The sequence below is a fragment of the Schistocerca piceifrons genome, chromosome 1, assembly GCF_021461385.2.
Source record: "Schistocerca piceifrons isolate TAMUIC-IGC-003096 chromosome 1, iqSchPice1.1, whole genome shotgun sequence".
NCBI classification, from domain to species: domain Eukaryota; kingdom Metazoa; phylum Arthropoda; class Insecta; order Orthoptera; family Acrididae; genus Schistocerca; species Schistocerca piceifrons.
This window is the reverse complement of record NC_060138.1, coordinates 1,201,208,379-1,201,232,036: the sequence shown is the minus strand read 5'-3', so window position 1 is coordinate 1,201,232,036 and position 23,658 is coordinate 1,201,208,379. Positions and strand designations below refer to the sequence as shown.

Below are 23,658 nucleotides of genomic sequence, written 5' to 3'. Positions count from 1 at the left end.
CATAAGGGAACAATTGACAGGAATAGGGGAAAGAAAAACAGTAGAAGAAGAATGGGTAGCTTTGAGGGATGAAACAGTGAAGGCAGCAGAGGAACAAATAGGTAAAAAGACGAGGGCTAGTAGAAACCATTGGTTAACAGAAGAAATATTGAATTTAATTGATGACAGGAGAAAATATAAAAATGCAGTAAATGAAGCAAGCAAAAATGAATACAAACGTCTTAAAAATATCGACAGGCAGTGCAAAATGGCTAAGCAGGGATGGCTAGAGGACAAATGTAAGGATGTAGAGGCTTATCTCACTAGGGGTAAGATAGATACTGCCTACAGAAAAATTAAAGAGACCTTTGGAGACAGGAGAACTACTTGCATGAATATCAAGACCTTCGATGGAAACCCAGTTCTAAGCAAAGAAGGGAAAGCAGAAAGGTGGAAGGAGTATATAGAGGGTCTATACAAGGGCGATGTACTTGAGGAGAATACTACGGAAATGGAAGAGGATGTAGATGAAGATGAAATGGGAGATATGATACTGCGTGAAGAGTTTGACAGAGCACTGAAAGACCTGAGTCGAAACAAGGCCCTCGGAGTAGACAACATTCCACTAGAACTACTGACGGCCTTGGGAGGGCCAGTCCTGACAAAACTCTACCACCTGGTGAGCAAGATGTATGAGACAGGCGAAATACCCTCAGACTTCTAGAAGAATATAATAATTCCAATCCCAAAGAAAGCAGGTGTTGATAGATGCGAAAGTTACCGAACTATCAGATTAATAAGTCACAGATGCAAAATACTAAGGCGAACTCTTTACAGACGAACGGAAAAACTGGTAGAAGCCGACCTCGGTGAAGATCAGTTTAGATTCCGGAGAAATGTTGGAACACGTGAGGCAATACTGACCCAAGGACTTATCTTAGAAGAAAGATTAAGGAAAGGCAAACCTACGTTTCTAGCATTTGTAGACTTAGAGAAAGCTTTTGACAATGTTGATTGGAATACTCTCTTTCAGATTCTGAAGGTGGCAGGGGTAAAATACAGGGAGCGAAAGGTTATTTACAATTTGTACAGAAACCAGATGGCAGTTATAAGAGTGGAGGGGCATGAAAGGGAAGCAGTGGTTGGGAAGTGAGTGAGACAGGGTTGTAGCCTATCCCTGATGTTATTCAATCTGTATATTGAGCAAGCAATGAAGGAAACAAAAGAAAAGTTCGGAGTAGGAATTAAAATCCATGGAGAAGAAATAAAAACTTTGAGGTTCGCCGATGACATTGTAATTCTGTCAGAGGCAGCAAAGGACTTGGAAGAGCAGTTGAACGGAATGGGCAGTGTCTTGAAAGGAGGGTATAAGATGAACATCAACAAAAGTAAAACGAGGATAATGGAATGTAGTCGAATTAAGTCGGGTGATGCTGAGAAAATTAGATTAGGAAATGAGACACTTAAAGTAGTAAAGGAGTTTTGCTATTTGGGGAGCAAAATAACTGATGATGGTCGAAGTAGAGAGGATATAAAATGTAGACTGGCAATGGCAAGGAAAGAGTTTCTGAATAAGAGAAATTTGTTAACGTCGAGTATAGATTTAAGTGTCAGGAAGTCGTTTCTGAAAGTATTTGTATGGAGTGTAGCCATGTATGGAAGTGAAACATGGACGATAAATAGTTTAGACAAGAAGAGAACAGAAGCTTTCGAAATGTGGTGCTACAGAAGAATGCTGAAGATTTCGTCTTCTCTCACTAATTTCATTTGTCAGAGTTTCTCTTGTGCATTGGGTGCAAACGGGTTTCTTGTAACAATAGCAGATATTGGAGCACTTTGACTTTCATTAACGGTTTCTTTGAGAGTGTTGTAGGTTTCACTTTGTACATTTTTTCACAAGGATTAAAATCGACAAACAAAGAATTAATTAACGATTCGATGTTATTGATATATTTTTTAGCTATTGCGAGTTGTTCTTTCAGCACATCAGAGGTAAGTCCTTCAGTACCAGCGTTATACATCTTGATTGCACTATTTCGATCACTGCACTGAACAAAGCCACATACACAATTCGGATTTGTCACTTTTCTGTTCTTCATACACGATAGATGGATCCATATATGTGAGAAAGAGCACAAACGGAACCTGAAAAACGTCAGTCCATATGTTTAAGTAAACGCCATCAGCAATACAATAAGAATCAGCTTAATTTTTCAAGGAACTCCTCGACAGAATAGAAGGAGTGACCCATTAGGAAACTCTTCAGTTTCGATTTGAAAGCGCGTGGATTACTGCTAAGATTTTTGAATTCGAGTGGCAACTTATTGAGAATGGATGCAGCAGTATACTGCACACCTTTTTGCACAAGAGTTAAGGAAATGCGATCGAAATGCAGGTTTGATTTCTGCTTAGTATTAACCGAGTGAGATCTGCTTATTCTTGGGAATAAACTAATATTGGAAACAAGAAACGACCACAACGAATATATATCCTGCATATGAATACACAGTTTACACAATGCTTGATGTTACAAGTCACGAAATTTATACCACTCCCTGTTTTGGTTATATAGATTATTTTTATTTATCCAAAAATCTTTTAAGATTGTAGGATACGTCATTGGTTTGAAAACATAGCGCGCGCGATTGCTCCCGCACACACACACACACACACACACACACACACACACACACACACACACTGCTGCAGAAAATAAAACATAGGTTGCTGTTCTTGTAGTTCCAGAAGCTGCGGAAGTGTATGTGTATGTGCCGACCACTGTTTCCATTTTTTTTTCTTTCAGGAATAAAATGATACACTGAAATCTAATGCAGTACAGCAGCAATTACTCGACGATAACTGCGACAGAATGCTCGTGATTCGAAATGCTGTCACCAGGAAGAAAGGGTGGAAGGAAACTGGCGTAACAAAGTAAAACCAAATTGAACTTTTTGTGGCATGACAAAAGTTGCGTCTCTTAGTCGCGCCACTAAATACTGGGAGTTCACAGACGCAACTGCGTAATGCCACTAGCTATGGCTTTTGTTGCGTGTGTGAGCCTGACTTGGAACTCAAAATAAGCTAAGCGCTATAGAGGCTAAAATGCGCCATCCGAAAATTACAAGGCATGAGCTGCAGACAGTTATTCTCGTTCTGCGCTTTCGAATGTTTACTCCATAGCTAATTATACTGCACGAACGTCGTCACAGACATGCATAATTTATGTCTGTGGATAGGCTTTGCACTTCTGATATACTGATATTCTGTGGTTGTTGCTAAACAAAGCAGACGACATTCAACGAAATGGTATAGTAGCAAATGAATGCATGACGCGCGGAAAGTACTTGTCTGGTCATTTCAGCTCTTTGATATCTGACAAAAAATTACATCATCTGGAAAGCCGGGTTCAGTTTTTCTTGGAAGCGAGTAACAAAAGTGTACGAATATTGTACTCATCCCATCGAATAATCTGACAGAGCAGTTAAGGCGACTTTTATATATATATATATATATATATATATATATATATATATATATATATATAAAAAATAGTCGCTCGGCCTTGTTAATTATGAAGGCTGTCATCCAGAGAGTATTAAAAGCAAGTGTAACAGGTACATTATGTAAATAATCCGTTGTGAAATCAACTTGTAAAGAATATTATTTATCGACAAGGGAAGTTTGTAACAATATTGTCATACATCAACTAGAGTAACAACATGCAAACGCACATCAGTTAACTGTTTTGTTTAACTCTAATTAAAAATTTGGCTTATTTTAAGACCACGTAAACAGCATTCATATATTAAGTATGTAGCCCTTATATTACTGTTACCTGTAGACGTAAACTTCTGGGATAATTGTAAAATGCAGTGGTGGGTCGACCGAAGCGTCCGATCCCAACCGTCGGCGTTGAACCAGTGGCGTAAGGCTGTTGTGGTGTGTGACGTCACGACGGCGCGGAATTTAGTTTGTGAGAGTGGCGTGTTTGTAGGTGTCGTTTTGATGCGATCGGTGGTGCTGTCTGGTGGTGTGTTACGTGATGTTTTTGGTTTAGTTTGCGAGTGTGGCGTCGTGTGTGAATTTTGGTAAATTGCTTTTTTTATGTCTTTGGTAGGTATGGATATGACTGACAGGATCAACAGTTTTCGGTTGTCGGCTATGATGGGGGACAGTGCGTTGTCTCTAAAAAAAAATTCTTCAACTATTCGGAGTTTTGGATGAAGTCGTGAAGTGCTCAGTATGTCGTGAAGAAATGAGGCATCTCGGACCAGGGACGGCTGTATGTGGAGATGTAAGGATAACAGGTCAAGGGAAGTGTTCGATCCCAATGTGTGGCTATTGGTATTGGTATCAGGAGATTTTTGAGCTATATAGGTCATGGGAAGTGTTCAATCCCAATTTGTGGGATCGGGAACTGCTGTTGAGTTGTATAGGTCAAGGAAAGTGTTCGATCCCAATTTATGAGATCGGGAGCTGCTGTTGAGCTATATAGGTCAAGGGAAGTGTTCGATTCCAGATGATATTGTGTTTAGTTGTATTTGGGGAGTTTTGTGATGTCGGTTTTTTTCGTCGTTTTGCGTGGTTTTGTATGGGGGTGGGTGTCTAAATTTGTTTATATTTAGTTTGTCCCCACCCAAAAACCCCCTATTTCCCGCGTTTCACCCGTTAGTGTCATTAGGCTTTTTGTGGAACGTGTGTGTGTTTGTTTTTCGATGTATTTTCGTCCTCATAATGTGTAAGTAACGACTTTATATGTGCCATATTGGAATCGCGGTTTATGGTCGTTTCCGCCATATTTGTGACGTCATGGGTCAAAGCAGACGGGCAGGATCGGACGCTTCCGTATTTCCTGCAGTGGTATATAGAAAATGATCAAAAGTGATTGAAATTTTATACATTTATCGAATTTTTTCCCCCTCCATGTCACATGAGATGCCATTAGTTTCGAGCATTTTGCTGGGAATCCAATTAGTAGGAAGTATGGGAGGCATGCCTCAATGACCGCAGTTCCTAATGTATGGAATTAGACTCTCTCCCTGAAATGTTGGTTGTGGTGACAAACTGATCTGTAGTGCAGCCTGAGGTCGAGGTTAGGTTGAAAGGTGACAATTTGGTTTGTTGGTGAAGACAACAAATGTGAAAACAAAATGAAGGTGGTTGTAACAAACTGAAGATTGTGTAGCTTAGTGTTTGTCTGAGACACATTGAAAAATACAACATGGGTGAAGGTTTATTTTGCATGAAATGATTTGGTCTATGTTAAGAGTGCTTGGGTCAGTCTGAAGAATAAATCACTGCTTCAGTTATGAGTTGTCTGCTGTTCATAAGTGTTAGAATTGTTCAGCTGTGAAAACTGTCCTAAGCTTGATTCTGGAAAAAGAATTAGCGAGTGCTACTGTGTTGGGAAGTGATGCATAGCATGTGATAAGCACCATGGTCTGTTGAGACATAAGCTCCAATTACAATGAGTCTTCACACTGCACATGCATTCAGAACGTTGCACAGCACACTTCATATCTGCTCCTTTTGTGGAAAAAAGATGTGCACTTTTAAGAGGATGGGACAAACAACATACAATTTATGCTGTCAAGCTCTAAATCCCCTGACCAAGTCTGTCAGCAGATGTGGCTCTTGTTAGGTACATACAAAATATGTGTAGGTGGAAATTTACTTGGTTTCCAACTGAGCAACATATTTTGATCCTCTGTGACATCAGGTGGATGAAATTGACCTCACTTTCACTACATGAAGTCCAGTTCCTGTACAATATACTGTGTTTGTGATTGCTTGTGATGCAGGTAGGTGGATTGAATTCACTACTGACATGTATATTTAAAGGATATTGAAGCTCATATGCTTAGTTACATATTGGAGGAAGACTGTGAATAAGAGATTAAGTTGTCTCAGTTTATGGCTTAGCAATGTTTCTTTTTTTAACCTTCCATGTGGATAATTCTGTAAATATTTATCATCCCCCTATATCATTTCCCGTTTTTCCCTGGAGGCCTAGTTCTCTGATTAATTAATCTGTTCGACTGTAGATGTGCTGTACTATCCAGATCCAGTATTGTAATTAAAATTTGTTTGTTTTATTTTCCGCAAAAAAACTTTTATGTTTCAGTTGATGGAGAGGTTATCAGCTCCATAGGAAAAGGATTGTGTGTTCTTGTCGGAATTTCAAGAGATGACACAGAGGCAGATATGGAGTACCTGTGAGTAATTTCTCTCTGCAGCTGGAAAACATATTATTTGCCAGTTGAAGAATCAACTGTAGAAGTAACATTCATTTTTAATTTACAGAGCTCGTAAACTTTTAAATCTTGGAATATTTGAAGATGACAATGGAAAGAGGTGGAATCTAAGTGTAAGAGATAAAAACTTAGAAATCTTGTGTGTCAGTCAGTTCACACTGTATCATGTACTAAAAGGTAACAAACTAGACTTCCACTGTGCAATGCCTGCAGAGAGCTCAGAGGAATTTTATAACCGATTTCTTAAACTGCTGAGAACTCAGTACAAGGATGATTTTGTAAAAGGTGAATAACTTTGCCATTTTCCAGAGATGGGCAGGCGGGGGGGGGGGGGGGGGGGGGTGAGAGAGAGAGGCTGCATTCGATTTATACATCTACACTCTGCAAACCACTGTAAAGTGAAAACTAATGGAATGCTTGGTTCCAGTATAGTTTGCATCTGTCTTCAGATGTCTGCCATTCAGTTCTTTCAGCATTTCCACGACCCTCTCCCATCAATCAAACAAATTGGTGACCATTTGTGCTACTCTTCATTGTTTATATTCAATATCGTTGCTAGCATCACCTGGTAGGGGTCTCATACTCCTGAGCAATATTCTAACGTAGGTCACATGAACCTTTTGTATGCAGTGTACCTAGTAGACTGATTGCATTTCCATAGTATAAGATGCATTCGAGTTATAACACCTTGTGAAAGTGTGACAGAGGTGGTAGCACTATACGGCCGACACAAATGTAGCGGCTAGAATGAGGGACTGTTTTTTATACTAAAAATGGTTGTTTTCTCCATTTGTGTGGTGTCACCAAATGAAATTCATCAACAGTTGAGTGAGATGTAGTGATGGTGTCATAGATGTGTATGATATGCATTTGCAGATGCAACAGTTCAAAGAAGGTAGAACATCGTGTGACAGTAAAAAAAGACAATCTTGGTCCCACACTAGCCAAGCTGATGACATGATCAAGCCAATGGAGAAAGTTGTTTTGGAGGATTGTCGAATCAGTGCAGAACAAATCGCCTTCAGTGTTGGCATTTCCATGGGGTCTGTGCGCACAGTGTTGCATGAAGACCTGAAAATGTGGTAAGTGTCATCCATGTTGGGTGCCACTAATGCTGACAGAGGACCACAAGAATGTGTGCATGTCATGTTGCCAGGCAACATTGACACATGATGATTGCATGAGTGTGACTTTCTTTCTTTCTTTTTTTTTTTTTTGTTGATTATGACAACAGCTCCTTCCAGCAGTGCATGAAAAAGGCTGGAAAGGGCTACTTGTGTGCGCTTTCACAAAGACAATGCACCAGTGCATCGAGTGAATGTGACACTGTAGTTTCTTTGCAACAGAAACTTTGAAGTGATTTCTCATGCTCTTTACTCTCCTGACATGGTTCCTAGTGGCTTTTGGCTGTTTCCAACTATTAAGAACACTTTTAATAGTCACACATTCACTAGCTGTGCCACTGTTTCTTCAGAGATTTTCCAGTGGTCACACCAGACTCCTAAAGAAGTGCTTGCAGCAACTGTGGATCATGGTGTCAACATGGTGAAAAATGTGTACGGCTATAGGGAGATTACGGAGAGAAGTGACACAAGTTTCACAGTTTCTGTATCATTAATTTGTGTGTGTGTGGGGAGGGGGGGGGGGGGGGGAGTCAGAGGTATTATAGCTTGAATACACCCTCATATTCTACCTATAGTAGTAATTGCATGTGACTCAATGGGTGAGTGCAGGTCTGTCAATTGGACACCACTTCGGTGAATTGCATGTCTCTGATTACATCAGCTATCCATCCAGAGAAAGGGGATATACCCCAGCTATCCAAGGAATGGGGACCAACAGTTCAATAAGGAATCCAAACATATCATTCCTGGCAACTCCTCACATCGTTGAGAGGTGAAGGCTAGATTAAAGGCAGACTGATACTTCTCAGCATTCAATTTTAAGGCATGCGCTTTACCGCTAGACCACCAGGCTTAACGTATTCTTAACAATGAGCCACAGTCTCTCTCTTCCCTTGCCTGCAACTGAGCCTATGTGACTGTTCTCTTTTGCATTCCTAAAAATTGTTGCACCCAGGTATTTAACTGGGATTATAGTTTCAAACTGTGACTCATTGCTACTGTAATTATATGATACAGTTTTTCATTTTGTGGAGTGCAAGATTTTACATCCCTAAACATTTAAAGCAAGTTGCCAATCTTAACACCACATTGAAATCTTATCAAGAGCTGACTGAATATTTGTGCAGCTTTATTCAGATAGTAATTCATTACAGATAAATGCATCGTCTGCATGAAGTTTCATCTGCGAGGCCATTAGTTTACAATATGAACAGCATGGATCCAAACTCACTTCCCTGGGTCATACCTAAAATTAGTTCTACATCTGTTGATGACTTTTCATCCTAGATAACATGCTTCATCGAGGATAACCTGTCAGCTTTGACCTGTGACCTCATCAAAATGGAGGACACCCCTATTCAGAGCTTGATTTGTGGAGGGGAAAAAAAAGGTTCCAGTACTGTGACCTTCCAGTTGTTTCTTCTTGAAATTCTGACGTATTAAAACACCCTGGTCGGAGTGGGTGGCATCGGGGCGGATGATCTGCACTGAATCGGATGAAGTCTCAATCTGGTGGTCGAATGACCGCCAACGTCTCTAAGCGTGGTAAGGTAGACTTTAACGCTGTGACATATCACCCCAAATCATTCCCTTCCCTAGCCACACCCTGGGAGGGATGTAGGGCTGCGGACAGACAGGAGCCGTATTCCCCGCGATACCTTGTATGCAGCAGAACCAATGGAGATTCGTTTTTGGGGACTAAGCCTCTCTTCTTTGTGAACAATCTTGAAGATAAGTTTGGGGAAGTGGCGTCTCTTTCTAAAATGAGGAGCAGGGCCATTCTGATACAAGCAGCTTCATCTGCACAGTCACGAGCATTACTCGCCTGTGAGAAGCTCGGTGACATACCCGTTAATGTCACTCCCCATAAGTCCCTAAATTTGGTCTAGGGAATTATCTTTCATAAAGATCTACTGCTACAGTCTGATGACGAGCTACAGGAGAATCTGGCACGACGAGGTGTACACTTTGTCCGTCGTGCCTTTTGGGGGCCCAAGGTTAATAGGATCGCTACCGGTGCTTTCATCCTGGCCTTTGAGGGCGACTGCTTGCCCGAGAAGGTCAAGGCCATGATCTACCACTGCGATGTCAAGCCCTATGTCCCGCCCCCTATGCGATGCTTCCAGTGCTGGAAGTTCGGACACATGTCCTCCAGATGCACTGCGAGCCCCACGTGTCGAGATTGTGGACGACCTTTGCATCCCAATGCTCCATGTGCTCCACCTCCCACCTGCGTTAACTGTGGGAAGCATCATTCTCCCTGCTCGCCAGACTGTGCAGTCTACCAGCGAGAGCGGAAGATACAAGAAATTAAGACCCTGGACTGTTTAACTTACCAAGAGGCAAAGAAGAAGCTAGAACGACTCAACCCACACCTATGTTGAGGAGTTATGCTGCTGTCACACTGCCGCCACCAGTGCCTGCAGACTCCTTTCTCAGTTGGCCCACAGAACAGTCAAGTTACGCCTGCCCCACCGCTGGTAGGGGCCACTCTATCTTCCACTACTCAGCCGGAGAAGCAACAGCCTCCTCCGGCCTCACTCGTTCGGAAGGGGTCCCTTGGGGGAGACCCTTCCAAGGACTTTACCAGTGTCTCACAAGACACTAGCCAGTGGCTGAGGAAACCACCAGCTGCTGGTCGAAGGGCTTCATGCTCTTCCTCTGTTCCTGACAATACGTCAGGGAAGCCCTCCCAGCATGCGAACCCTCCTCCCAAAGACAAGAGAGAGAAGAGGAAGCTCTCTAAGAAGAATAGGGACCCAGTGGTTCCCGTGCCACCGCTTCCTGTCAGCTCAGCCTCTGAGGATGAGGTCGAGCTCTTTGCTTCCCCTGATGACCTGGATCTCGCCGTCTCCTCAGAAACGATGGACGTTGCGACATCAGTCCCTCAGTCGGTGGCAGCATGTGACCCTGCTAAGTAATTTGCCTTTTCAGTGCCTTCATGCCCTTACAGGACATGCTTTGTACAATCCTCCAGTGGAATTATGGCAGTTATTTTAGCCATCTGCCTGAGCTACATCAGCTTCTAAGCATGACACCTGCTTTCTGCATTGCCCTCCAGGAAACCTGTTTCCCGGCAATGCAGACCCCTGTCCTTCGTGTATACAGGGGCTATTACTGTAACCGTGGTGTTTACAATAATGTGTCAGGTGGAGCCTGCGTGTATGTCCTTAACTCTGTATATAGTGCTCCTGTGCCCCTTCACACATCATTGGAAGCTGTGGCTGTCAGGGTAAGGACTACCCAGGACATAGACACTGCAGACGGTTATCTCCTCCAGGTGGTCCAGTCCCCCTGACCGAATTGGCTGCACTTGTCACTCAACTCCCCACATCTTTTCTTCTCCTGGGAGACGCCCACAATCCCCTGTGGGGTGGAACGAAGATTACTGGCCGAGGCAGAGATGTCGAGAATCTCATCTCCCAACTCGAGCTCTGCCTCTTAAACACTGCCGTCGCCACACATTTCAGTGTGGCGCATGGTATGTTCGTGGCCATAGATCTGTCGTTGTGCAGCCCAGGGCTTGTACCATCGGTCCACTGTAGAGTCCATGACGACTTGTGTGGTAGTGACCATTTTCCCACCTTCCTTTCACTACCCCAGCATCGCTCCCCCGAACGTTTGCCCCGATGGGTTTGGCAAGGCAAACTGGGAAGTGTTCTCCTCTGCTGCCACTGTTGAATCTCTCCCCCATGGTAAAATCTATGTGGTGATTGTGACACTGACTACAGCGATTGTTTCTGCTGCAGAACGTACGATTCCTGGTTCGTTGAGGTGCCCCCAGCAAAAGTCAGTGCCTTGGTGGTCGCCAGAGGTCACTGAAGCCATTAAAGAGTGTCGGCAGACTCTTCAGCGCCATAAGCAGCACCCGTCTTTGGAGAACCTCATTTTATTCAAACGTATCCGTGCTCAGGTCCGGAGGCTCATCAAAAGGCAAAAACAGGAGTGCTGGGAGAGGTACGTTTCCACCATTGGTTCCCGTACTTCACCCTCCCAGGTGTGGATGAAGATTCGGCGCCTCTTCGGATTGCAGCACTCTACAGGTTTCCCAGGGCTTTCCATCCACGGGGCGCTATGCACCGATGCCGATGCAATCGCTGAGCATTTTGCTCAGCACTATGTTCGGGCCTCTGCGTCGGGTAATTACCCACCCGCGTTTCGTGTGCTGAAACGCCGGGAGGAAGGCAAACAATTTTCTTTTGCTTCTCGCCACCCTGAGGCGTATAACACCCCGTTTAGTTTGTGGGAACTCCAAAGCGCCCTGGCACGGTGCCCTGATACAGTCTCTGGGCCGGATGGCATCCACAATCAGATGCCCAAACACCTGCCCCCAGACTGTCAGCAATGTGTTCTTGCCCTCTTCAACCACATATGGGGCAATGGTGTCTTTCCGTCACAGTGGCGAGAAAGTACCATCATTCAGGTGCTGAAGCCTAGTAAGGACCTGCTTAATGTGGATAGCTATCAGCCCATCAGCTTAAAAACGCTCTGTGCAAGCTACTAGAACATATGGTGAGTCGACGGCTGTGTTGGCTCCTCGAGTCTCGGCGTCTCCTGGCTCCGTGCCAGAGCGGCTTCCGCCAGGCCGTTCCACCACCGATACTTTGGTCTTCCTTGAGTCTGCAATCCGCACTGCTTTTTCCAGGTGCCAACACCTTGTCTCCATCTTTTTCGACCTCTCCAGAGCATATGAGATGACTTGGCGGCACCATATTCTTGCCACGTTGCACGGGTGGGGTCTCCGGGGCTCTCTCCCCATTTTTATTCAGAATTTTTTATCTGTTCGGACATTCCGCATTTTACTTGGCACATCCCATAGTTCCCTTCATGTCCAGGAAAATGGCGTACCACAGGGCTCTGTATTGAGCGTGCCACTTTTCCTTGTGGCCATTAATGGCCTTGCAGCAGCAGTAGGGTCGTCCGTCTCACCCACGTTATATGCTGACGATTTCTGCATCTTTTTCAGTTCCTCCACCATTAGTGTTGCAGAACGCAGGTTGCAGGGAGCCATACGCGAGGTGCAGGCGTGGGCTCTCGCCCATGGGTTTCACTTTGACTCGATTATGGGAGTGTGGCGTATGGCTCAGCGTCGCCCTCAGCATTGCAACTGCTGGACCCCGTTCACCACTGTGGGGTTCGAAAGGCAATGGGAGCATTCCGCACCAGCCCTGTTAGTAGCCTACTTGCTGAGGCTGGGGTTCCTCCACTTCGCGTCCGGCATCAACAACTCTTAGCTGACTATGCTGCACACGTCCGTTGTTCGCCCCGTCACCCTAACTACTGTCTCCTTTTCACTAATGCGGCAGTCCATATCCCACACCGGCGGCCACAATCAGGACATACAATTGGGATCCGAATCTTTGCCTCTTCCATCTGCTTTCCAGGTCCACCCACATATACCACCTTGGTGTATTCATTGGCCACAGCTTCGGCTGGACCTCTCACGATGGTAAAAAGATTCAGTTCCTCCTGCAGTCTTGCGCCACCAGTTTCTTGCTCTCCTAGAAGCATCCCGTGACTCGGAGGTTATCTATAACGATGGCTCCATGGTTGATGGCCGTGTGGGGTACGCTTATGCTCATGCGGACTGTGTAGACCAGTGCTCCTTGCCGGAAGGCTGCAGTGTCTACACCGCAGAGCTAACAGCCAGTTTTCGTGCCCTTGAGCATATTCGTACCAGCACTGGAGAGTCCTTCGTCATTTGCGGTGACTCTCTCAGTAGTCTGCAGGCTCCTGACCAATGCTACCCACGCCATCCCATTGTTGTTGCCATCCAGGAGTCCATTCACACTATTGAACAGTGTGGATGTTCAGTGGTGTTCATATGGTTCATATGGACCCCGGGACACATTGGGATAGCGGGAAACGAACTCGACGACAAGTTAGCCAAAGAGGCTACCCGCAAGCTGACGCTGGAGATCGGCCTACCAGCAGCTGATCTCCGAAAGGTGTTGCGCCATTGAGTCTTTGGGATGTGGGGAGACGAATGGCACACTCTGTCTGCACCCAACAAGCTGCGGCAAGTAAAGCAGATCACGACTGTGTGGGGCTCCTTGCGGACCTCTCGCAGGGATTCTGCTGTTGTCTGTAGGCTCCGCATTGGTCACTCTTGGCTGACGCATGGTCATGACCCCCGTTATTGTCGCTGTGGTGCAAACATGACGGTGGCCCATATGTTGTTGGAATGCCCTCTTTTAACTACCCTCAGGCGAAATTTTAATCTCCTGGGTGATTTATCATCTCTTTTAGGTGACAATGTCTCTATGACAGATCGTGGTTTATAGGTCCATCTAATTTTATTGCGTCACCCTCATCTGTGCTGTATATTTTACTTCGTTTTGTGTTGTAATTCAACTCCACCCTAATCTTTTAGGCTGAAGGTTTTAACATGTTGCAGAGTGGCTGGCTCATCCTTTTATTTTTGTGATCAGCCAGCCACGGTCCTGTGATGTACAGTTTTAATTCTTCGTGCCTTTCTTCTATAAGTTGTTTTTGTTGCTGTGCTCCATTTTCTATGTTGCCTTACCATTGACCTTGGGGCTTTTCTGCCCCCGGAATTATTATTTTAGTGCTTAGCCTGACTGGTGGATGGTTTCAATATGCTCTGTGTGTTTATGAAACAAGGGACCAATGACCTTAGTAGTTTGGTCCCTTTAATCTTTAAACCAACCAACCAACCATTAGAATTTCTGTTCAATACACATGATCAGATCTGTACATGGTTATTAGAGCCATGGTTACATTTTTAATGGCAGGGTTCCCTACAGAATTGGCTCAAACAGAACATAAATACCTTGGTGCCAGACTTATACAAGCCTTTGTAACAGATCATATTAAATCCACAATAGGTTCATACACTGTTGGGAGCAAGCTTGGCAACAGCTAGTAGAATTGTAAAGGTGAGATGAGGAGGACAGTTGGTGCAATAACATTCACCAATTCAAAGAAAGTCAGCTTACTGCACCTCGGGGTAACACTATCCAACTCACAGTGTTCCTCCTTGAAAATGGCTTAGACCCTGATGCTAGACCATTGTTTGTAGGCCACTGTCATGTTTGCCTTGCTGATATTTCCATTTTGAAGAACAATCAGTTGACAACAACTGGTTAAATAAATACCAAGAAAGGAAGAAAAACCATCCTGCTTAGTAGACACAGTAAAATATTTCTGATTAACTGTGCAATCAACAACAAAGATTCATCTTTGAGATTGAAAAAGGGAATAAAATTCCAGGAGATTGTACAATAGACTTTCGTAATATATGTGGCGAGCAAGGTTGTGAATGACTGGAAGAGACACTAGGGTTCAATATGACTCCTAGAAAATTCATAGGACAACAGAGAGAAGTCTGAAATAGCCTTCTGTATTGTCTCCGTAAGTTGTTTCACCAAGAAAGATAGTACTATTGGTTATTATTTTCAATTGTAACACAAAAGCCAAAATGACAGGTATTGAGATAGGTGAACATGGGTAAGAAATAAAATCAATTTCTCAGCAAGGGAAATGCAACTAGACATAATGAGACTTAAGAAAGTTGTCCACAAAGTAAGTTCCATTTCTATTTCTATCCGCAGCAGCGCTATGATCACAGTTCCGAGCATGAGCAGCAGTTACTCTGACTCAAGGAGAAGACATGTATACCATTTTCAGATCACTGCTGCCAACTTGTGCATTTTAGTGCTTCTTTGTAATGTCAGCCATAATGGAAAATGCCACCATGTGTGGAATGAGATCTGTGAGTCATTTCCTTAATGCAAAGAAAGTTAAACCAAAGCAAATTCATTGGCAAATCTGCAAGGTTTAAGGACAAAATGCTATGAGTGATTCAATGGTTTGAAGATGGGTCAGACAGTTCAATGAAGGACTTGATCAAGTGCACGATGAAGAATGAAGTGGACGCCCATCTGTGGTTACTGATGAACTGGTTCACACAATTGAAGAGAAGATTAAGCACAATTGAAGAGGAGATTAAGCACAACCGTAAGTTTACACTTAGTGCCCTTGCTATGGAAGTTCCGCAAATCTCATGATCACTAATTCATGAAATTGTTACTGAAAAACTGAAATTTCAAAAACTTTGCTCACGTTGGGTCCCCAGAATTCTTACTGAACAACACAAAAAACAATGGATGGGCAGTGCCCTTGCTATGGAAGTACTGCAAATCTCATGGTCACTAATTCATGAAATTGTTACTGAAAAACTGAAATTTTGAAAACTTTGCTCACGTTGGGTTCCCAAAATTCTTACTGAACAACACAAAAAACAACGGATGGGCAGTGCACTTCAGTTTTTCTACAGTGAAGAAGGCGATGGTTTTCTTTCTTGGATAGTCACTGGGGATGAAACTTGGGTATCGTACAACACCCCTGGAACAAAATGGCAATCAATGGAATGGAGGCACACATCATCCCCAATGAAGATTAAGCCTAAGCAAATCTTGACACCTCGAAAAGTCGTGTGCACCGTGTTTTGGACAGGAAAGGGGCATTCTGCTGATTGATTTCTTACCACGAGGCCAAACAGTCAATGCACATGGTTACTGCGAGACCATTAAGAAATTGTGCTGCGCAATACAGAACAAGCGCCGAGGATTACTGTCAAAAGGTGTTGCTTTTTCACAATAATGTTTGACCTCACATGGCAATGTGATCAAACAACTCTTACGGGAATTTCACTGGGAAGCGTTTGATAATCCTCTGTACGTCCCAGACCACACTCCTAGTGACTTTCATCTCTTCTTACACCTAAAATCTGTCCTTGGTGGTCAACAATTCAATGATGATGACGAGCTGAAAGAACATGTTACCACATGGTTGAATACATATGCGGCACATTCTATGAAGAAGGCATACAAAACTGGGGAAGAAGGACTTGCTGGTAAGATTACATATAAACCTGTGACAAGTGTCTACAAAATTTTGGAAGCTGTGTATAAAAGTATTTAACATTTGTAGATTTTTATACAACAAATATTTTTTCTGTATCTGTACATGTTTGTTTTATACAAACGAAATGGAACTTACTTTGTGGACCTACCTTGTATATTGCAACAACATTCTGTTGTTGTGTTATGGACACACTTAAAGCTGTATCCAGAGGGCAGTAAACAGCAGCACCCAGGGTGATATGATGTTTCTAGTCCTTCAAAAGTTGATTAGTTAGGCATTGGTGGCTAGTGAATGAAATACTAGCTTATGGAATATTAGATCAGCTTGTGATTGAATTGAGGAATTCTTAAGTTCAGCTGTCCCAAGGAGAGTATTATAAGGTGATTACTATTCATGATAACTGTGAATTATCATATAAGACAACAATGGAAGCTTTGTGATTCTACAATTGTATCACATTGCTAGTAGCAAACTACGGGAAGATGGGCAATCCGTCAACACATGCTGCAGTAGTTGGCACTCGCAATAGTTAAATGTCAAAGAATATGTAGTCAGAGTGATTTAAAGTGGAATAACCATAGAAGCGGTTATAGAAAAGGAGATGGCAAGAGTGAAATTCATCAGGAGAATTTAATGAAATGTAATTACATTGTAAAGATTGCATATATGATTCTCTTTCAACCGAGTCTTGAGTATTGCTTATGTGACACACTTACAAGCTATGTTTATTAAAGGAGATGGAAAAGTTCACAAGAAGAGTACTTCATTTCATCACAGTCCCTTCTACCAAGCATGAGAGCATAAGAGAGATGCATACCAAACTACAGTAGTAAATGCTGCTGGAGATGATGTTCATCATAGTCATCTGGAATACCATTTCCTCTCATATATCTTGTGTAATGAGAACGACGGTAAAATCAGAGAATTTCAGGTTTATATGTAATCTTACCAGCAAGTCCTTCTTCCCAAATACCATTTGTGAATAAAAGAGGAAAGGGGACAAATGTTACGGAGAGTACCCTACACTGTATACCTTAAGATGGCTAGTAGATGTAATCATTTTTGTTAATTAAAGACAGGAGATCATCATAAAGTTCTGTGACCATGATATGCACTTTTACAAAAATTATTCTGAATTGCTGCTGCTATAGATGCAACTCAAAATTCATCAGAAGAGGAGAAGTAGTTATTTTCCTTAGGTATGATGATGGCAGTCTGCCCCGAAAAATGTTATCCACGAAGAAATAGAGTGTGAGCTACAAAGACAGTTCACTTGTTTGTTGTTGTTCTCGTGGTCTTCAGTCCAGAGACTGGTTTGATGTAGCTCTCCATGCTACTCTATCCTGTGCAAGCTTCTTCATGTCCCAGTACCTACTGCATCCTACAGCCTTCTGAATCTGCTTAGTGTGTTCATCTCTTGATCTTCCTCTATGATTTTTACCCTCCACACTGCCCTCTAATACTAACCTGGTGATCCCTTGGTGCCTCAAGAACATGTCCTACAAACCGATCCCTTCTTCTAGTCAAGTTGTGCCACAAATTTCTCTTCTCCCCAATTCTATTCAGTACCTCCTCGTTAGTTATGTGATCTACCCATCTAATCTTCAGCATTCTTCTGTAGCACCACATTTCTAATGCTTCTATTCTCTTCTTGTCCAAACTATTTATCGTCCATGTTTAACATCCATACATGGCTAAACTCCATACAAATACTTTTAGAAAACACTTCTGGACACTTAAATCTACACTCGATGTTAACAGATTTCTCTTATTCAGAAACGCTTTCCTTGCCATTGCCAGTATACATTTTATATCTTCTCTACTTCGACCATCATCAGTTATTTTGCTCCTCAAATAGCAAAACTCCTTTACTACTTTAAGCGTCTCATTGCCTAATCTAATCCCCTCAGCATCACCTGATTTAATTCGAATACATTCCATTATCCTTGTTTTGCTTTTGTTGATGTTCATTTCAAGACATTGTCCATCCCGTTCAACTGCTCTTCCATGTCCTTTGCTGTCTCTGTCAAAATTACAATGTCATCAGCAAACCTCAGAGTTTTCATTTCTTCTCCATGGATTTTAATTCCTACTCTGAATTTTTCTTTTGTTTCCATTACTGCTTACTCAATATACAGATTGAATAACATCGGCGAAAGGCTGCAACCCTGTCTCACTCCCTTCCCAACCACTGCTTCCCTTTCATGCCCCTTGACTCTTATGACTGCCATCTGTTTTCTGTACAAATTGTAACTAGACTTTCGTTCCCTGTATTTGACCCTTGGCACCTTCAGAATCTGAAAGAGAGTATTCCAGTCAACATTGTCAAAAGCTTTCTCTATGTCTACAAATAGTAGAAATGTAGGTTTGCCTTTCCTTAATCTATCTTCTAAGACTAGTTGTTACATGTTCCAACATTTCTACGGAATCAAAACTGATCTGCCCCAAGGTCAGCTTCTACCAGTTTTTCCATTTGCCTGTAAAGAATTTGTGTTAGTATTTTGCAGCCGTGACTTATTAAACTGATACCTCGGTAATTTTCACACCTGTCAACACCTGCTTTCTTTGGGATTGGAATTATTATATTCTTCTTGAAGTCTGAGGGTATTTCGCTTGTCTCATACATCTAGCTCACCAGATGGTAGAGTTTTGTCAGTGCTGGGTCTGCCTAGGCTGTCAGTGGTTCTAATGGAATGTTGTCTACACCCGGGGCTTTGTTTCGAATTAGGTCTTTCAGTGCTCTGTTAAACTCTTCACGCAGTATCATATCTCCCATTTCATCTTCATCTACATCCTCTTCCATTTCCATAATATTGTCCTCAAGTACATTGCCCTTGTATAGACCCTCTATACACTCCTTCCACCTTTCAACTTTCCCTTCTTTGCTTAGAACTGGTTTTCCATCTGAGCTCTTGATATTCATACAAAAAGGTTGTCTTTTCTCCAAAGGTCTCTCTAATTTTCTTGTAGGCAGTACCTAGCTTACCTCTAGTGATGTATGCCTCTACATCCTTACATTTGTCCTCTTAGCCATCCGTGCTTAGCCATCTTGCACTTGATCTCATTTTTGAGACATTTGTCTGCTTCATTTACTGCATTTTTATATTTTCTCTATTTATCAATTAAATTCAATATTTCTTCTGTTACCCACGGATTTCTACTAGCCCTCGTCTTTTTACCTACTTGATCCTTTGCTGCCTTCACTATTTCATCCTTCAAAGCTACCCATTCTTCTGCTGTATTTTTTTCCCCCGTTCTTGTCAATCGTACCCTAATGCTCGCCTTTGTACTCTCTACAACCTCTGGTTCTTTCAATTTACCCAGTTCCCATCTCCTTAAATTCCCACCTTTTTTCCAGTTTCTTCAGTTTTAATCTACAGTTCCTCACCAATAGATTGTGGTCACAGTCCCTATCTGCCTTTGGAAATGTCTTACAATTTGAAACCTGTTTCCTGAATCTCTGTCTTACTGTTATATAATCTATCTGAAACCTTCCAATGTCTCCAGGCATCTTTCATGAGCCTTGAGCCATGAGCCTGTGCAAAATTCTACCAGGTGGCTTCCTCTTTCATTCCTTCCCCCATTCCATATTCACCTACTACTTTTCCTTCTATCGAATTCCACTCCCCCATGACTATTAAATTTTTGTCTCTCTGCACTATTTGAATAATTTCTTTGATTTCATCATACATTTCATCAATCTCTTTGCCATCTGCAGAGCTAGTTGGCAGATGAACTTGTACTACTGTGGTAGATGAGGGCATTGTGTCAATCTTGGCTACAATAATGTGTTCACTGTGCTGTTAGTAGTAGCTTACCCACACTTGTATTTTTTATTCTTTAATAAACCTACACCTGCGTTACCCGTATTTGATTTTGTATTTATAATCCTGTATTCATGTAACCAGAAGTCTTGTTCCTCCTGCCACTGAAATTCACTAATTCCCACTATATCTAACTGTAACCTACCCATTTCTCTTTTTAAATTTTCTAATCTACCTGCCCGATTAAGGGATCTGACATTCCACACTCCTATACGTAGAACACCAGTTTTCTTTCTCCTGATAATTACGTCCTTGTGAATAGTCCCTGCCCGGAGGTCCGAATGGGCGACTATTTTACCTCCGGAATATGTTACCCGAGAGGATGCTATCATCATTTAACCATACAGTAAAGCTGCATGCCATTGGGAAAAATTATGGCTGTAGTTTGCCTTCGCTTTCAGCTGTTCGCAATGCCAGCACAGCAGGGCCATTTCAGTTGATGTTACAAGGCCAGATCAGTCAATCATCCAGACTGTTTTCTTGTAAGCAATCATTTTTATCAGATGCTGTGGGAAGAATGAGGAGGAGGAGGAGGAGGAGGAGAAGATTAGTGTTTAACGTCCCGTCGACAACGAGGTCATTAGAGACGGAGCACAAGCTCTGATTAGGGAAGGATGGGGAAGGAAATCAGCCGTGCCCTTTCGAAGGAACCATCCCGGCATTTGCCTGAAGTGATCTAGGGAAATCACGGAAAACCTAAATCAGGATGGCCGGACGCGGGATTGAACAGTCGTCCTCCCGAATGCGAGTCCAGTGTGCTAACCACTGCGCCACCTCGCTCGGTCGGGAAGAATGAGTTTGTATGCTGCCTAGTCCAACCAGTCAAGCCACAGTGACGTGAGGAGAGCGCGCGCATGCACTGCCCGGCCCCCCCCCCCCCCTCTCTCTCTCTCTCTCTCTCTCTCTCTCTCTCTCTCTCTCTCTCTCTCTCTCTCTCTCTCTCTCTCTCTCTCTCTGTGTGTGTGTGTGTGTGTGTGTGTGTGTGTGTGTGTGTGCGCGCGCGTGTGTGTGGGTTTTTTTTTTTTTTTTTTTTTTTAATAAAAGCTGAGTTACTATATTGTGGTTTACGCATATGTGCCAATCCACCTCCATTGCACTGTACGTCAGTAAGTTGTTGTATGCTGAAAATTTAAGTTATTTAACTTTTACTGGTTTGCTGTTTCAGATGGAAAGTTTGGTGCTTACATGACCGTGAACATTGAGAATGATGGACCTGTAACAGTTGAACTTGAATCTCCCTCAAAGAAAAGTAAAGAGGGTGATGGACAAAACTAATTTTAAATTGGATTGTTATTCTTATTTCTGTAATTTAAGAATAAATTTCTGAAATGGAGATTTCATAAAATATGGAAATACTTGCATTAAAGTTTTTTGTGGAACTGCAAGCAGAGAGGAGAAACATGAGAGTACTTCAATGAGGTTTTTGGAATGTTTGTTAATGATCTAGGTGAATATTGGGCAGTTGGCCAAGTGTTGCTTCACTTCTTGTATCCACACACAGATTACAGAAACAGTACTTATTTTGGTAATAAGTTTTGTATTTCAACAGTGTTTGTGTGAAATGTCATTTCCACTTTATATGTGATTTGTTACACACAGGTTTGCCACAGATTATATGTAAAGACTATGAAAAAAATGAAGATGGCACAATTTTGAGAGGGTCTGAAGTCAGTTTTGCTTATTGATGCAAATGTGCTTTTGGTTAGTTATGTTTTACTATTTGAAAGCAATTTTCTTTAGCTGACAGCTGTAATTCTCATTCTTCTTGTAAGGGGGTATGATTTAACCTTCATAACATTAACCCTGCATTTGGACAGAGTGGCATACACTGGGACACCTGAATGGAAATTTTGAGAAACCCCACATGTCCAAAAAATTAAACTTTTCAAGAGACACAAAAAATGTTCCAGATTTTAAAATTATGCTGAAACTCCATATTTCTTCTCAGTTTTTGTTAAAATAAATGTAGAGGGAAGAATGCCAATGCACCATAGACAATCTCATTTTCTTGGTGGTAAGTTAAAATTTATGTAATAAACATGTGGGTTTTCTCAGCGTTTTGAATGAGATGTCGTGTGGCGAGGGCCTTCCGGCACGTAGACCTGATCGTCTAGTGCAAGTCTTTTTAGGTGATGCCGCTTTGGCGAATTGTGCGTCGATGAGAAGGAAATGGAGCTGATGATGATGATGATGATGACAAAAACACCCAGTCCCTGAGCAGAGAAAATCTCCAACCCAGCCAGTTGGGTATTCAACTTAAAAGCTTTTTAAATATGTAGTTATGTCATTCCTAAAGCAGAAATCCATCAAGATGTGAAATGGTGTTGTAAAATTTGAAGTAATGAATTTTTTTGTGAGTGATCCTCTTCCTTCTGACAATTACACAAGGATACTTTACACAAAATATGCGGACTCCACAAATCTGCACACTTTCTAAAAAAAAAAAAAAAAAAAAAAAAAAAAAAAAAAAAAAAAAAAAAAAAAAAAAAAAAAAAAAACATTAAAGTGAGCAACATGTATTTTACATAGGGTATCCCAGAAAGAAGGGTCAATATTCTGGGATATTACAAGAACAATCAACTGCAGCAAAACAGTGTGTACCTTAAGAGCTACGAGCACTTGTCCAGTAGAAGTGATGTTTCATAGTACTGAAGATGAACAAGTCTTCACATAGCTCTTAAAGTGTGCACTTTAGACCCAATGTTCACTGGCCTCTGATACCCTTTGAATGATCATTCTAGTACATTCCTGAATACTGACCACTCCTGGGACACCCTGGCACAGAGTTGTTGTTTCTTCCTTTACCTTAGCCATAAAACTACATTATTGTAAATGTGGATTACATTACATTTAGACCAATCTTCTACATAGGTATGGTGATGTTGCAGCTCTGCATTCCATGACAGTAGTGTCTAATCTGCATTATTCTTCACATATTTCCAAATTAGATGTTCTCAAATATTTGAAAACAACCAGTGCTTTCTATGAGCAGCCCCATTGCAGTCTTTTATGTTGATCTGCATTATGAGCACAGTTTTGTAATCTGTTATGGAATTTGTCTATACATGCTTCACAATGCTAGAATTTTCATACTAATGTGTATTATCTCACTTTGATAATATATGATCACAAGGGCAACAAATATGCAGCACATGCAGAATATTCCCACTGAATGCAATGGTGGTTGTCTGCAATTAGGAGTGAGTAACAGTGTTCAATGCAGATCTTTCTTATAGAGGTGTGATACACATGTCGTCATATTCATAGTACACATATTCTTATGCTAAAATGTAATTACTGTATCTCTGTTAGGCCATCTTGCATTCCAGTGCAGACACTTGCCAAAGCACATTCAGTGTGACTGTGCTGCAAACTATCGTGATACTGTATTGTTATTGAAGATAATTGTTTTCTGTGGTGTTGAAAGTACTTACCTTACAATGGGTGGTACCCAAGAGCCACCACTGTATATGTAGGCTGGGGTGGTAGTAATCGAGTTTAGGAATCAATTCTGGCACTGGAGTTCAGAAAAACTGTTACATAATAGTGAAGAATACCACTGACAAGTCCTTGCCAATGCAGGAATAT

At 42.2% G+C, this 23,658-nt stretch overlaps 1 protein-coding gene across 1 annotated transcript; it reads left to right on the top strand.

The window, feature by feature from the left end:
* Positions 1 to 3,220: 3,220 nt before the first annotated feature.
* LOC124802534 (D-aminoacyl-tRNA deacylase 1-like) lies at positions 3,221 to 21,423 on the top strand. Its single transcript, XM_047263393.1, has 5 exons — positions 3,221 to 3,490; positions 3,528 to 3,593; positions 6,104 to 6,194; positions 6,283 to 6,518; positions 21,236 to 21,423. The coding sequence occupies exons 2-5, from the start codon at positions 3,551 to 3,553 to the stop codon at positions 21,343 to 21,345; spliced, it is 480 nt and encodes a 159-aa protein (XP_047119349.1). The 5' UTR covers positions 3,221 to 3,490; positions 3,528 to 3,550; the 3' UTR covers positions 21,346 to 21,423.
* Positions 21,424 to 23,658: the final 2,235 nt, after the last annotated feature.